At 43.4% G+C, this 17,169-nt stretch overlaps 1 protein-coding gene across 2 annotated transcripts in view; it reads right to left on the bottom strand.

Annotated features, from left to right (window-relative positions):
* LOC137562596 (uncharacterized) overlaps window positions 1–17,169 on the bottom strand; it is a 38,913-nt gene that overhangs the window by 10,370 nt on the left and 11,374 nt on the right. For both annotated transcript variants that reach the window (XM_068274092.1, XM_068274091.1), the window contains exons 4-7: window positions 14,375–14,493; window positions 9,994–10,058; window positions 7,435–7,577; window positions 4,927–4,986 (exon numbers count right to left, since the gene is read on the bottom strand). In XM_068274092.1, the coding sequence (XP_068130193.1) occupies window positions 4,927–4,986; window positions 7,435–7,577; window positions 9,994–10,058; window positions 14,375–14,493 (387 nt within the window). The remainder of the gene's footprint in view (window positions 1–4,926; window positions 4,987–7,434; window positions 7,578–9,993; window positions 10,059–14,374; window positions 14,494–17,169) is intronic.

The following is a 17,169-nucleotide window of genomic DNA, read 5'->3' on the forward strand; positions in this document are numbered from 1 at the left end:
TAAGAAGGCAAACTGCATTACGCATTGCTTTTTAGTAGGGGGACATGTTAGTCTCTTGTAGTCCAAAAATACTTTCCTAGGGGTTTTGGGTCACCCTGAGCTGTACTGTACTGTATTCTACTGTACTGGTCCAAGCCCCTATCCCATAGAGCCATATCAATCCCTGCCATGCACTGATGTGGACCAACAGTTAAAACAGGCTGTCTGCATTTTGATTTTATGTGGCTTTGTAAATTGTATAAGCTATAGGCTTGCTATTCAGAACCAGTGGTTCTGAATGTGTGCCCTGGCTTTAGGAGCATAAAGAGATGACTTGCATACTCAGTACTCACTAGTAATGCATTGTGGAAAACTACAGTCGCTCACTTAAAGCTGAATTATCACAAATACCTTCTGTTTTAAGAAGGCAAACTACACTGATACAGGTATAAAATACACACAAATACATTATAATACTAATATTTCAAAATAAAGGGTATGGTTAGGTAGGATGAGAACAGGAAGGCAAGAAGAAATAGTTTTAGTGCCCTGACCTTGTGAGCTTACATAGGGAGGGATGTGCTAAGCAAACAATGAAAAAACTGTAGCAGAGGAATCAGCAGGTTCTTTGACAGTTGGTGTAGGAGAAAAATGTGTGTACAAGTCTGGAGAATGAATAGGGCATATTATATTCTTATCTAAAAAGCTTTATTGTTAGCATGACTTAGGCCTTGTTCACATTATAAATCGCTAGCGCAATCACAAGCGCTGAGCTCTTTTGTGAGTGCTTTTTATCTGCTTGCCGACTGCGTCATGCTGATGGGGGTGGCCGCGGCGGCAGCCCCAGGACCGCCTAATGCCGATTGGTGTAAAGTCCTGGGGCAGCAGTTTGCGATGGCCGCTCGGGAGACTTAGACGGCGAAACCACCATCTTTACTGTTAGTACAGCGCTGCTGCTGATCCCCCTGGGGAACAAGAGAGCAATTGGCTCTCATAAGCAGAAGCCTATGACAGACAGCCAAACGCCATGACTGGCCAGCTGGGGGGAGGGAGGGATTGTTAAAAAATAAATAAACAGAAAATAGTAAAAAAAAAAAAAAATAGTAAAAAAAACACAAATATTTATAAAAAAAAACCCCTCTCCTTCCATTACAAGACTGCTTCCTGCTATGCAGCCTGTGCACACCATTTAAAGGGACCTACATCCTTACAGTCTATAGCATATTATAGTCAAGCCCAGTCTCCTGCTGCAGTTCAAAAGAATGCCGGTACTCCACTCTCCTCATTTTGAATCCAACATTGCAGAAGCGCTTTTAAAGCCAGTGCTTAAAAATAATATAAAATGCTCACAGTGTGAACAAGCGCTAAAGGTTTCTGTGTCCAAGCATGACAGGCATAGTGCAGAAGAGAATTCCAAAAAAGGAGGAAGAAGAGCAGATCTTGAAACCCATTAACTCATGGGATATTGAGTGGGCAGATCGATGCAACCAATTGCTAAAGTGAACTCAAGGTGAAAATAAACTGATGAGATAAACAATTGTATATATCCTCTGAATTTTTTTTTTTTTTTTTTTAGATATCTCATAGTTTTATTTTATTCTTAAAGAGGAATTGTCAGCCACAAAATCAAATTCCATTTACCCACTAGTCTGTGTTCATTATGCAGCCTGGAACTTCATCCTGCATTGCAAGCACTCCAATATATTCAGGAATATTTCAGCTGTAATAAATATCATCTCAAAGTAAACCTCGCTACCGTCGATGAGATGGAAGCTTGTCATCATCCTACCACATTCCTGTTTCTCACTGATTGGCTGAGGGCAATTCAGTGTGAAGCTGAAACCTGCTGATGTGTTCACAAAGCAAGCTAGCTATGACTGTGCATATTCTAAGAGAAGAAAAGTAAGGGTGGAAATAACATCAGAATCAGCTTCAGTCAGAGGGAAGCAAAATGGCAAATTCCAGGAACAGAATTCTGTTTATTTACTATATAAAAGTCACTGAAGTCAAAACGTGGACAGTATTCTACATCTGTTATGTAAGTAAAACAAGTATTTATTTACTTATATTTGTGGGTTTTTTTTCTTCCTGGGATAGTATGGCTGTCCCTCCTGCTTTAAAGGACTTCCGAGGTGAAGTATGGTAGTAAGGAATTGACTTATTTGTGAAGATAATACAATGCAGATCAGGACTCCATCTCCTGTTCTCCCCTGCACTATGTAGTTTAGCTCTAAATCTTACTGGACTTTTCCATGACCCACTTCGGTCGGGGCATTTGATCTGGATCTATAAATGCGATACGTGCACAGTAAATCAAGTTTCCTGTCATGTGCTGTCAGCATGCTCAGGAGATCAGCATGAGCATGACGTCTGCAGCGTCATTTGGCTGTGCTTGTGCATGATGAGGAACTTGATTTATGGATCCCAAAGTGGATAAGTCTAGGAGGATTTATAGCTAAATTATGCAGTACAGAGAAGAGGAGACAGAGTCCTGTTCTGCATTGCATTATCTGTACAAGTAAGTTGACTCTGTACTACCCACCTTCCCTTAAAGAGACTCTTAAACAAATTTTTCAGCCTTAGTTCTTCTATCCTATAAGTTCCTATGCCTGTTCTAATGTGCTCTGGCTTACTGCAGCCTTTCCTAGTTGCACTGTCTCTGTAATACATCGTATCTCCTTTCCTCTGTCGTGTCTGTTGGGCTAAGGCTTGAATGTGTGGAATGTGCAGGGCTGCTTGTGATTGTATAGAAGCGATACACACCCTCTGCAGGCCCCCTGCACACTCTGTATGACTCACGCACTCTGTTTATGTGAGCCTATCACAAGCTGGTTAGTTTGTTTGTAAACACTGCCTAAAACTGTTCATTACAAGCCAGGATTGCAGCAGAGAGTGGCAGAAACAGCACAGAGGGGCACAGGAGAAAATAAGGAATAGAATGGTATGCTTTTTAGTGTAAGAATATTAGAGTACAGATTCTCTTTAAAATATTTACAAAGTACATTTAATTTTTGTTGTTGTTGCTCATTTGCAGTTTATTAAGTGTCCCAGAGCTAACAAACATGATCTGTTGACCATTTGTTTGTATCTATTAGTCAGACACTCTTCTTTGCAAGGAAACAGTTTTATGGCTGTAATTACTTATCAGTGAGGGTTACAAAAGCTGTCACATGCATGCCTGAAGGTTAATTCTGTCAGGCAGTAAAAAAAAAGAGACACAGGCCTGGTTATTAATATGTAGGGCACTGTACATACACATGTCTATCATGTCACGTGTCACCTTGGGTCCACTTTAAGAAAACCACAATGCAGCAATGCAGTTAGTGAATGTATCTACGACAGCTGGGGGAGGGGGAGCTTTAAAGATAACCAAAGAAATAAGGTCGTATAGTGACAATTATAAAAAAAAAAGATAATGTTGGTAACTACAACAAGTCTACACAACTGGCAGCTTATAGCTAATCTCAGGATTGCCAGTAGCAGTACAAGCCTAAAGCAGATGCAAATTACTTTCAGAGAGGCATTTGTTTTCAATAAATGTTTTCAGCACTCTATACTGGCAAAAATGACTAGTAAGTGGTCAGGGCCGGCGCTACCATAGAGGCAAAGGGGGCAATTGCCCCAGGGCCCCAGAGCTTGTAGGGGCCCTCAAAGGTGTCTCCCCAACTTAATTGTTGCTCCCTTGGGCCCTTGCAGTCTTTGGCACCATAGCATCTCACATGTCCCGACAAGCGAACACCTCTTTCAAGTTTGTGGATTTGTGCACTTCCATCTTCACCCGCCACTAGCTGTACCTTCTCTCTGACCTGTGGCATAATATTACACAAAAACATGCGTCGGGTCACAGAGGAGAGGCGCCCCTGTAAGGATGAAGTCGGGGAGTGCATGAAGTCATGGACAGACAGAGGCACCCACCCACCAGAACAGGTGAGATGCTGCACTGCCAAAGGCTCAACAGGGGCCCCAGGAAACACAGTTAGGTTGAGTGGTGGTTGGGGGGAGAGGGAGAGAGTATCTGGTTCAGGGGCCCTGGGGTAAATTTGGCCGCATCAAAGGGCCCCTCATGATGCATTCTGCTTTGGAGGTGTATGTCAGTGGGGCCCCCGGATATATTTTTCCTGGGGGCCCCACAGTTACTAGAACCAGCCCTGTAAGTGGTTCAGCAAAAACTCACTAGTGCTGTTAGGAAATACCTATCTGAATCTGAATGGGGAGATAATTCGTCATGGAAATTCTGTCCATGCCAGGTGCTCTCAGGTTTCAATATATAAATAGCTGCATTCTAGCCCTATTTACTGAGTTTGGTTTTATCCAACAAATTCTAATAAGCAATTTGATACAGATAGGTTTTCAAGTCGCATAACATGCTGACTCTAATACTGCTCTAATATTTATCAGTTGCTCTGCATCAGTAATGAGTGAAAATGGCAATATTTTTTTTTGCATTCATTTTTTGCAAATATAATGTTAAATTTTGATTTTTGATTTAAAAAAATCCATCATTCTAGTGTGTTTTTTTTTTTTTTTGCGTTTATCGCAAATTTTCACAGTAAAAATATAGATTTTTGGTGGGTATTGATGGAAAAATAGTCACAGTAAAAATATAGTTTTTCCGAATGTATGCACTTTTTGCAATTTTTCACGGTAAAAATATAGATTGTTTTCTCACAAAAAATATTGATTTTGTTGCGAGAAACACAAAAACGTGAAAATGCAAGGAATTTTTCTTGAAAATGTTCTCAAATCAAAAATAGGATTTTTGATGCGAAAATGACCTCGGCAAAAAAAAATCACAAGCGACACTGCTCTGCATGCAACACAGACTAGACAACAGCACAAAGACAAATAGATATATTACAAACATACATAATTGTATGTATTTGTTTGGACACTTTCAAGGGAAATTTTACCCAACTAAAAAAAAAAACAAAAAAAAAAACAGATTACCTGTTACATCAAGCGGTACTCCATTGACTTTTGTTTCATTATGATTCCAGCACAATGCGTCTAAAAAAACAAACAATGAAACATGTTATATGTAACCATTCAACTATCGATATTACAAATTAAAGTGTATTTGTCAAGAGTACAATATAAGAAGGCATTTTCAGTTGCCAGATTTCGACTGTAATGTAGGAGAAATCAGTAACAGGCTGTAAGTTTATTTTGAATGTTGCTCTGTTTGGATAAAGTGGCATTCAGACAAATGTTGGTCAAATATAGAAATAAATGAAATAGAAATAAATAAATATTCGGAAGCAAATTATGTGGGCGCCAGAGAGCAACAGAAGTCGGAGCGTCGCTATAGGCACCCATACAAATATTGTTTATAGCAGGAGATTTAGGTGCCCACTATGCTACTAAGGATTTTTTTTCTATAAATTATATTAAGCATTTTTATGGTGGGCAGTTAAGGTAAGGTGCCCATGGGGGGCTTTAAGGTTCGGCACATGTTGGTTTGGAGGTTAGGCATGGGGAGGGGTTTTATGGTTAGGCATTGTTGGGGTTAGGCATCGGCAGGGGGGTTGATTAGGGTTGGGCATCACAGGGAGGATGAATAAGGATAGGCATTGGATGGGGTGGGGGTTATAGGTTATCACACATCATGATAAAACCATGTCACACATAGCTGATGCAACACAAACAGTTCAGTATACAGTCATTATACTTCTGCTTGCACCACAACCATGATCACGCATGTTGTCCTGGTTATTCCAACTAGAATCGTTGCACTTCAAACACACCAGGCCTCATAGGGAATAGGGATATCATTGCACCCTGTTGCAATGCGATTAGATTGTCAGAGGAACTTTTAGACTTGAAATGGACATAGTTTGGAAGTGCACTAAGGCTTCAATTAATCAAAGGCTGTTCGATAACAAAATCCCAGCCGTTAAAATACTGCATTCGGTATTTTATACTTGTGTGTGCTAATTCATCAATATTTTCCCATGTGTGGTAGATGTTCGTTAAGTTACCGAACTACTATGGCTTCAATTCATCAAAGGCTGTTGGATAACAGCAGAGCAGTGCAGAGCAGCTTGGAGTGTCTCTGTGATGTTACAAGCTGCCTTGAGGCATTTACAATAGAAGGCATCCCGACATCCCTTTAGATGTAAACATTTGTTATATTTACTGTTTTTTTTATGCTGCCTCTGCTGCTCTGAATCTGTTCTTCAGTCTTTCTTAACCACTTCGGGACCGGCCGCCTAAGGGGGGCTTAAGGACCAGGCATTTTGCGGTGGAGGGGGGTGCGCGCGATTGGGGGGTCGGGCGGCCGGATCCCGTCTGTGGCTGGCTGGGCAGTGTCCCCCCCATGGTGGCCAGTGTCCCCCCTTATGCCAGCAGCAATCACTCACCTTCCAGGGTCCAGCGATGAGCCGCAGTAGCCCCCTTCTTCTCCAGCTGGCATCTCCGCTCCAAATGACGCTCAGGTCGGGTCGCGGCTTGATGACGTCATCAAGGCGGGACCCGGCGCTGACGTCAGACGGAGCAGAGATGCCAGCTGGCCAGAGCAGAGGGGGGGGTGCCGATTGTCGCTGGAACAGCAGGGAGGTGAGTGGATCCTCTTCTTTCCCCCCCTGCTGCCGCCGTTGTCAAAGTGATCACTACGATCCGACGGCGATCGTAGTGATCACATGATCAGCAGCCATACGCGATGGCTGCTGATCACTCGGGGGAGATGCCAGCTGTCATATGACAGCTTAATCTCCCCTCTCGGGTGCGCAAGATCGCATCTGGATGGTTCTTTAGCGCTGACGTTGAATCAACGTCCGGTCAGAACTGTACCACCACCTGCTGGACGTTGATTCAACCTACGTCGGTCCCCAAAAGGTTAACATTTTATTTAATTGCCACAACTTAGATTAACTTCCCGGAGACATTACAAATGCCATGCTTGTTGATTTCACCACTAGCAACTTTGCATTTTAATACAGGGACTCAAAGGGTTACACCGCCGAAGGGTGCCTGGAAAATATCTTTTGTCCACTTCTCTCTGATCACTGCCTGGGGGGTCTGAAAGCTTGTTCCACTGGAGAAGCCTGTGTGACCTATCAGCGGCACTTGCAGGAGAACAGGGGCTGTTTTTATTGGCTGCCTGCTCCTGTCAATCATGAGGACATACACAGGAAGGCATTCGAAGCTGGTTACCAACAGAGGAGAGCTGGAGATAATCACTGAATGTGTTAGTGAATGCTGTAACCTTGATGAATTGACATTTACTGACATTTGCTGACGTGTTGAGCACAAGTCGGTAACTTATCTCATTGCTCTGTAATTTCAGCTTTTCATGCGGTAACAGTTTTGATGAATTAACATTTTCTTAAGTGCTCCGTAAAGTCAGCTGGTTTCAGCATTACCGAATGCGGTAATGCTTGATGAATTGAAGCCTAAATGCTGCTTTCCATTACAGCATTAGTTAGACATACATACTGTACATAAACCCACACATACCATTAGTTTGTGCCTGCTCTGTTGAACAGCTGTCATTGTAAAGACGACGGTCTACATGGTGCTGCAAGACTTCTTGTTGTCCTACAACGTCCTGGAACGCGACTTCTGCAACAACTTTGTGTAGGACAGCAATACTTCCTTTCCTAGAAAGGAAAAAAAATCTATTAGTGAAAACATCAAAAGCTGTAATTCTGAGTCATAGTTGTTTGGATTTGATCAGTCATTAGGCCAGATGCCTAAAATTGCAGTGCACAGCAATTTTACAGTTACTAGCACCTGTGTCGCGCCACCCATACATCCAAAAGGGCCACAGACGTTGGTAACGTGCAGCGTAACATTCATTACCATAGCAAAACACATTTCTGTGGTAATGCCTGTTGTGTTAGTCGGTTAATGGGTGTCGCAGGTAATAATAATGGTAAAAATTGCTGTGAGCACCCTGCACATGCAGTTTATTGCATCTGGCCCAATATCTCAATGGACTGAAATTTAAGTTAGTAAACTACATAGCATATATTTCTGGCAGATTTGAGCGTTTTAACCTCTTGAGGACCACAGGTTTATCCCCCACTAGGGACCAGGCGATATTTTACAATTCAGCACTACGCAGCTTTAACAGTTCGCTGCTCGGCCATACAACTTAGCACCCAAATGAACTTCACATCCTTTTCTTGTCACAAATCTGATTGCTGCTGTTTTATTTATTTATTTATTTTTTATTTTAAATTGCAATTTTTAAAATACAAAATCCTTTTTTTTTTTAAATTAACCCCCCCCCCCCCCCCAATTGGCCTTGGACTACAATACATATATTGCACAATACATACATAGGCATATGACTATGATTAGATTGTGAGCCCCTCTGTGGGACAGTTAAGTTGCAGTGCTACACAGAGACATTTCACCCGCCCCCCTCCTTGTGATGATTGCATCCTGCCAGCCGCCGATCACGGATGCTTATTTATGGGCACTCGCTCTCCAGCAAGCGTGAGCTCTCAACTATTCTCATGAGGAGCGAGATGACGCCATATGGCATGGCGGAGCAATAAGGGAGCCACTCTGCGGCCGCTATCCTGTATTAGCAGAGTGGTTAATCACATGTGTGAGTGATCTACTGAACCTCACAAGTCAGATACAATTTTATTTTGAATAGTTAATAGAACAAAAAGAGTGATGGGGCCTCACACTACATTTTCATCAAACATGTGAGGAGGTGGGAAATCAATGGTTTGAGTCTTGTTTTTTGTTTTTTGTTTTTTACTGTTTAGTGCAGTTAGTTGAAGTGAGCGGTGGTCCTGTGATCTTCTTGAAGTACTTAAAATGAAATGTATTAAACATAGCCTATCAGCCTATCACAGCCTCAGCCTATCACAGCAGATCACTCCTGTGTCCCACAGGGGGGCAGCTGTGTCACTCGGCTGTCCCCAGTACAGCGCTGCTGTAGATCGCAGTGCTGTATGGATAAATAGACGGCGATCACCGCTCAGAGACACCAAGCAGGAAATGGGCTCGCAGCCTGCGCGTGATCTCCTGCAAAACAGAGCCCCAGGACTTAACGCCGATCAGCATCAGGCGGTCCTGGGGCTGCCACCGTGGCCACGCCCATTGGCGTAACGCGGTCAGCAAGTAGTTAAAAACTGATTTAGTAAAAGTTTGCCCATTGTAAAATCGTTCCCTAATTTGCATTTTACTGATGGCAACTTGGCAAGGTGTATGATTGTCTGTTGTGTGTTCCAAAGTGAGCAGAAACAACACAGGGCTCATATTCAATTTCCTTTTTCTCTTGCATTTTCTCCTAGGTGATGTTTTAAAATTTGTTAATTGCATCACCAGCAAGTAAAAAAATACTCAAAATTTGATGTTACTTTTTCATCCACTTTTTGGAACTACTGAGCCTGCGCAGTAAAGCCCGGAGGACGTCTGATGACGTCAGCGCGCCGCCGTGAGGCGCATTTTGGAACGCAGAAGGAGCCCGACCTGGCCGCCGGCCTGGCCAGGTCGGGTCGGCCACCGGAGACCACCGGCAGCCTGCGGAGCGGCGCCGAGGGCACCTCCTGCCTGCCACGGGCTGGAGTAAGCCCCAGGTAAGTGGATGCGGATTTTTATTTTTTTTAAACAGTCCCTGAACCTTCCCTTTAAGGTAGTTAAAGAAAATATGAAAATTACCTCCTAGGAGATAACTTAGGAGAAAAAGTGAATTGCATATGGGTCCTTGTCTCACAGAGTACACTAGGACCGAAGGCTGCATAAGTAAAAAACCTAGGTTGTGACATCACTGGGGGGAAGGGTTACATATACAGTATATTACATATATACAGCAATATATGGGTATAGGAAGTCAAGTGATTCTGATGCTGAAACCAGGATAAGTAACATAAAATTGGGTATCCTGAATAATTTTCTACATTATACTATATGTCACTAGTGTTCCTGTTTAAATGCACTTTAATATTCATTCCTATGCCCTGTTATGATTTGGGTAAAGAGGGGCACATGGGGGTAAAAGACAAGCATTCGGCTATAAGACTGAAGGTTCAAGCATAACATTTCTATTCTTACGTTATAGAGATAATCTCAATTCCTATTATTTTTCCATCATATTCCTGTCTGTAGAAAAGTAACATCTGTAAGACAAAAAAAAAAGTTACTTGGATCTCCAAGCTTAACCAAAAAAGGATATACATGTCTTTAATAAGTATGAAATGTTATGTACCCTGGCCCTGTCCTGTTTATATACATATACTATTCTATTATATTTTTAATACATCTTCATTTTATGGCATTTTCAGTATAGCTACTGAAATTATACAAAGCTGAAAGTAGAAAAATTATTGCACACCTTTGAAAACAGTGTAGAATTTGTTTCTTTAACCTCCTGGGCAGTATGTCAGACACTGTGTCGGGCAAGAAACACGAGTTGAAAGCAGAATGCCTGACACAGTGTCGGGCTGCAGTTTGTGGCACTTCCTGTGTTTCTCCTGCTTCCCCCGTATGTCCTCCTCCTCTTCCCCCATTTGTGCCCCCCCCACCCCAGTGTGTCCTCCTCTGCCCCTTGGATAATAATCAGAAGTGGAAGCTTGGCTCATCTCATACGCTGAAGATCACAGACCTCTCCTCTCCTTCGCTGTTCCCCTAGTGCTGGGTTGTGCTGGTGACACAATCAGCAGAAACTGGCACTAGGGGAGCCATGAAGGGATGGAGCAAAAAAAAAGGGGGGGGGGGTGAGCAGAGCGCAGACAGGGGCAGAAGAGGACATATGGAAGAGCGGAGCATAAATGGGGGCAGAGAAGGGCACATGAGTATGGAGGAGAACACACTGGAGACAAAAGGGGAGATACTGGATACAACTGGATACAGAGGGGGAACATATGGTGGACAGAAGGGGATACATGGGAAACAGAAGGGGACAAACTGGCGGCAGAAGCGGAGACATGGGGCAGAAGGGGACACACTGGTGGCAGAAGGGGACACATGAGGGACAAAAAGGGACACATGAAAATGTGAAAATGTAATTGGATCACTCTTTGCACAGATATCCAGCAAAAACTGAATACCAGAGAGGTTAACCTCTTCCCGGCCGTGTCACGCCGATGGGCGTGGCCGCGGCGGCAGCCCCAGGGCCGCCTAACGCCAATTGGCGTAAAGTCCTGGGGCTCTGTTTTGCAGGAGATCGCGCGCACGCTCCTGCTCAGTGGGCGCTCGGGAGGCTAAGACTGCAAAACCGCCGTCTAATTCCATTGTACAGCGCTCTGATTAGCAGCAGTGCTGTACTGGGGACAGCCGTGTGACACGGCAGTCCCCTCCTGAGGCACAGAAGTGATCGGCTGTCATAGGCTGAAGCCTATGACTGCTGATCACAGGGATTGGCTGGCGGGGGGGGGGGGGGGGGGGGGGGAGGGAGGGGGGGGGGTTTACAGAAATAAATAAAAAAACACCTTTTTTATTAAAAAAAACACATAAACACAAACATAAACAAACAAACAAAAAAACATCTGGGGGGCGATCAGACCCCACCAACAGAGAGCTCTGTTGGTAGGAAGAAAGGGGGGGGGATCACTAGTGTGCTGTGTTGTGTGGTCCTGTAGCTTGGCCTTAAAGCTGCAGTGGCACATTTTACATAAAATGGACTGGGCATTAGAGAGGTTTAACACTGAGGTCCTCAAGAGGATAAAGTGTATCTATTGGGAAAGCAATGCAAAAACATAAAAGTAAAATACTTACCTCAGTAGACGGAAGCATCTGAAAGCTCCAAAGGCTTTACCAAACCTTCCTAACCCCACTACTTCTCGCCAGGACCCTCCTTCTTCATGACCTTCCTCCCATCCATGAATGAGTGTGGCAGCATGGTAAGAACCACGTGTAATGAAAAAGCCATATACAAAACATGCTGTGCTACGCTATGCACAGGTGCATGATGGCCGGCACCTGTGCAGTGCAGCTGCACTCATTCACGGATAATAGCGCAACTGCGCAAACTTATTCAACAACCGCCTGTAGAAAAGGCTCAGCGGGTCCCCAGTGCTGGATCGGCGAGCTCAGGGGGAATGGGTAAAGTTTCGGATTATCAGAATTCCCTGCCTAGAGGTAAGTGTATAACTTTTTCCCTATAGGCACACTTAAATGTGATACATAAACCAATAATTTGTACTTTGTTGCTCCACACTGTGCCTTATAATGTTATATAGCAATATATATTGTATAGTACTCTATAATAATTTCACTAGTGCTAAAGTTTTTGGGGCAATCGAAGACTCAGTAACTTTTTTCCATGTCCACAGTAGGGATAACTGAAATTGCCCAAACCACTTTCATGATTTTTTTGCAAAAAATACAAAGATTTACATGAAATTTTCATTTTTGCCTCATGCCAAAAATTAAGGCAAATGAAGCTACTGAGGACAGAGAGCAAATGTTAAACCACGATTGTAAAAGAATGAAACAAAGAAGAGTATATGAAGGGCAATAGAGGGAGGAGAGAGGAAGGCTTAAACTGTAATCAGGAAAGAAACCAGCAAAGAAGGGCTAATGACCGGAGTGAAGATATGGAGGAGAGGGATGCGTAAGCCGTAATCATGAAAGAAAAAAAAAGTGCAAATGAAGGGAATGTAGAGAGAGAGGAAGTTTTAAACCATAATCATGAAAGAAACAGGTGAAGGAGAACAAACAAAGGAAGTTAGGAGAGAGGAAGACTTAAAGTGGAACTAAACTCAGAACTTTGTCTCTGCTCTAAAAGATTAGCCATAACATGATAACCTTTAGAGGATTTTTTTGTTTTGTTTTATTTTATTTTTATAACAGTTTATGGAAATCCTAAAAAAAACCCTGAAGTTTTAACACTGATTCACTTTACTGGAAGCACTGAAAGGGTTAAGCCTCAGTGTTTACCTATAAGCAGGGATCAGTCATGGCACAGCTCACAGCTCTGATTCACAGCTGCTGTTAAGAGCTAATTGGCCAGTTTGGTAAAGCTTAACAAACACAGTGCACACATCACTGAATTTATTCAGCAGCTATATGTGCAGTAAAGACTTTGCATTGTGTGCTGTGCTAGAGTTTGGGTCCGTTTTAATCTGTGATTGTAAATAAAGCAGCCAAAGAAGGGCAAAGAAGGGGAAAAAAAACACAGCAGAAAGATCTGTATTAGCCCCAGCACAAACTCACCTCCCTGGTATCCAGCGCTGAAGTCCTCCCTCCATGCTCCAGGTGGTGCTCTAATCCTGTATTGAGATTGCCATCTGTCATCATGATGACAAAGGGCAATCTCACCCGAGGTATCCAGAGCCTTTGAGGACAGGAAGGAGAATGGCTGCCAGCGTCTGTATCTGTGGGAGGTGAGTTAAAACGCCTGATGCGTGCAATGCTCTGCTCAGTCCTGCCGGCAGCTACCATGAGTCACACTAAGGGTTACTGCTCCTGGCTTGTTTTTAAATTATAACATCTTCCTAGTTAAACTAACAGTCCAAGAATTTAAACTCCGAAAATATGGATCTGCAGTCTAAAGGGAACCTTTAAAATAAACACATGGGGCCTGATTCACAAAGCGGTGCTAACAGTTAGCACCCTGGTGAAAAGCCCTTTATCACGCCTAAACTCAGTTTAGGCATGATAAGTTTAGGTGTGATAAGTTTAGGTGTGATAAGTTTAGGCATGATAAGTTTAGGTGTGATAAGTTTAGGCATGATAAGTTTAAGCACCAACTGCGTTAGCACCGCAGTGCACAGCTGATCAAAAGTTTTGCGCTAGCAAAGTCTGGTGCACTTCGCATAGAGTTTAATGGCGCTGCTTTGCGTGCGGGACTTTGCACGCTATCTACACTTATCTAAACTTAGCATGCCTAAACTTATCACACCTAAACTTATCACACCTAAACTTATCACACCTAAACTGGCTTTTCACCAGTGTGGTGCAAAGGTTATCATGCCTAAAGTCTTTTAGACGTGATAACTGAGTTATCACCGCTTTGTGAATCAGGCCCTTGATGTATCTGCAAATTAATATTACATACTAACTTCACCATCAGTTCCTCTCAGAAGTTCACCATTTTCTTCTTACAGTGATCCCTTCCAGTTCTGACAATATTTTGTCGGAACTGAAATATACCAGTTGCTGTCAGTTATATTTCAGCAGCTGTCAGTTACAACTGAATGTGAAAGGTAATGTCCATGTTTCCCTATGGCTCAAGTGGGTGATATTACAGTTTAAAAGTGTGCTGACCAGGAAGCTGTTATGGGGTAATGTCTGTTTTTAAAATGAAGGACGGAGAATTCCATTGATCACAGTGGACACATGGGACACAGGAGGGGAGGAAGAGATTGAGGAGTAGACTACAGAGGAGATAAGTATGACCCGTGTATGGTTATTTTGACTTTTTATTTTCAGTACAGGTTCTCTTTAAGCCCACAATGTTGCTGCCCATAGAGGTAAAATAATATAGACCTACCTCATTGATGAAGCGCTGTGTAAAATTTTTATGTGCTTCAGTGTTTGTTTTGTTGAGATCCTCATGAAACTCTTGACTGTGTATGCGAACGTAGACAGTGACTGTGGCATGTACGATATCTGTAGGAAGCAAATTTTACCATTTTAGTGCCACTCATTCATTCTCCTAAATGTCTCTTGAACACACTACACACTATTTAGACAGTAACTGCATCACCTTTCTATTTCTGCTAAAATTTGTGTTTGCTCAGTGCCCCCTATTTTGGGCTATTGTTATTACCCATTTAATTATTATTACCCATTTAAGCAGATCAACCAGAATGGTAGAGCAGAGCTAATCTATTAAAGGACAAATAAAGTGAGAAGAATATGGAGGCTGCCATCATTATTTTCTTTTAAAGAAAATCTGTAACAAACCCTCTAGGGTTATACTTACCTTGGGAGGGGAAAGCTTCTGGAACCCAGTCCTCTTCACCCTCCAGGATTAAGTGATGAGAGCCCCCTGCGCAGCATAGCAGACCCAATCAGGTTGGCTATTTCCACCTGAGCCAGATTGGAAAACCGCTACTGCACCTGTGCAGGATCACAGTAGGCAAATATTGCAGTCGCTACAGTGCTTATGCCACAACCATCATCCTTGTTGTCTGTGTTTTTTGGGAAGACAGTGCTGGATCCCTGAGGCTTAGGAGGATGGTGGAAGCCTCATTAGGATTAGAGATGGCCTGATCGGTTCACTGGTGGACAGTATCCGGCGAATTTCTGCTGTTCGCATTCTCCGCAAACTGCGAACATGTGGCGTGTTCGACCCACCCCCTATACATCATCATTGAGCTAAACTTTGACCCCTTACCTCACAGTCAGGAGACACATGGCAGCCAATCAGCCGCACCCCTTCCTGGACCCCCCACCCCCTAATAAAAAGCAGTTGTGGTGGCCATATTGGATTCATTCTCTGCTGGCTGCTGACTGTTAGTGAGAGCAGGGTCAGACTTGCTGCGGATAGGTAGGGAAAGCATTAGCTAGGCCTGTGTCCTTGTTCTTCGCACATCGGTCTCCTGTGTTTTTTTTTTTTTTTTTCGTTTGACACCCCACAGCTCACTGACACCCAGAGCTGTGTGCACACTACTGCTGTTGCCTCATTGAGTTGCAGGTACAGAACCACTCCAGTGCATTATTATTTCACTGTATTCTGATACCCATCCCTGCCCTAACATCGCTGTTTAACCTATCCCTCTCCACTAGAACTTTTCCATCCTCACTCAAGAGGGCTGTTGTAACACCACTACTTAAAAAACCATCTCTAGACCCCACCGAACTTGCTAACTATGTCAGTGTCACTTCTCCCATTTGCATCTAAATTGCGTGAACGCCACTTTCATGCTGAACTAAGTCAGTATTTATCTGCAAATTCCTTGCTTGATCAGTTCCAGTCTGGCTTCCCGGCCAAACCACTCCACAGAAACAGCCCTCACCAAAGCAGCTAATGATCTCCTCACAGCTAAATCCAAAGGCTATTATTCCATACTCATCCTTCTAGATCTGTCATCAGCATTCGACACTATCGACCACACTCTACTCGTACAGATCCTTTCATCTATAGGAATAAAGGACCTCGCTCTCTCCTGGATATCTTCCTACCTCTCTGGAAGGTCTTTCACTGATTCTTATTCAGATCAGGCCTCCTCTTCACATCCTCTGTCTGTAGGGGTACCTCAAGGCTCTGTCCTCGGTCCCCTCCTCTTCTCCATCTACATGCACGGTCTTGGTAACTTAGTCAGCTCATTTGGTTTCCAATACCACCTATATGCAGATGATACACAACTGTACCTCTCGGCCCCAGACCTTAACTCCCTCCTCACATGGGTTCCCGACTGCCTGTCCGCTATTTCCTCTTCCTATTTCCTCTTTCATGTCCTCTCGCTTCTTAAAACTTAATATGAATAAAATTGAACTAATAGTCTTTCCACCATCCCTGTCCACCTCTTTGCCTGATATTACAATAAATGTTAACAACACGTCTATAACATCAGTTCCCAAAGCACGGTGCTTGGGGGTAATATTTGATTCTTCTCTCTCATTTACTCCTCACATTAACTCCCTAACCAGCTCCTGCCATTTCCAACTGAAAAACATAGCACGTATCCGACCTGTTCTCTCCCATGACACAACCAAAATGTTAGTACATGCTCTTATTATATCTCGATTGGACTATTGCAATATATTGCTTGGTGGACTACCAACTAACCGACTAGCACCGCCCAATTCTGTACTGAACTCAGCTGCTCGACTCATTCATCTCTCCTCTCGCTCTTCCTCTGCTGATCCTTTCTGTCAAGCTCTTCACTGGCTACCAATTAATGAGAGGATTCAGTTCAAACTCTTAACCCTAACCTACAAAGCTCTCCACAATCTCTCTCCCCTGTACATCTCCTCACTAGTCTCCAGATACCAACCCAACCGCAAACTCAGATCTGCACACGAGCTTATTTTATCCTCTTCTACAATTACCTCCTCACATTCACGTGTACAAGACTTCTCACGTGCCTCACCCCTCCTCTGGAATGCCCTTCCACAACACATCCGACCGCCACTCTCCCACCTTTGAAATCTTTAAACGTTCCCTCAAAACCCACCTTTTCCGACAAGCATATTCTCTAGCTTAGGCCATGCACCCACTAACTAACCTAATTACGCACTGCCTGTACATATACTGTATACTTGTTTCCACCCCATTCCTTTAGATTGTAAGCTCACAAGGGCAGGGCTCTCACCCTTTTGTGTCATGGAATGTTATTA

This window comes from Hyperolius riggenbachi, chromosome 3 (genome assembly GCF_040937935.1).
Source record: "Hyperolius riggenbachi isolate aHypRig1 chromosome 3, aHypRig1.pri, whole genome shotgun sequence".
NCBI classification, from domain to species: domain Eukaryota; kingdom Metazoa; phylum Chordata; class Amphibia; order Anura; family Hyperoliidae; genus Hyperolius; species Hyperolius riggenbachi.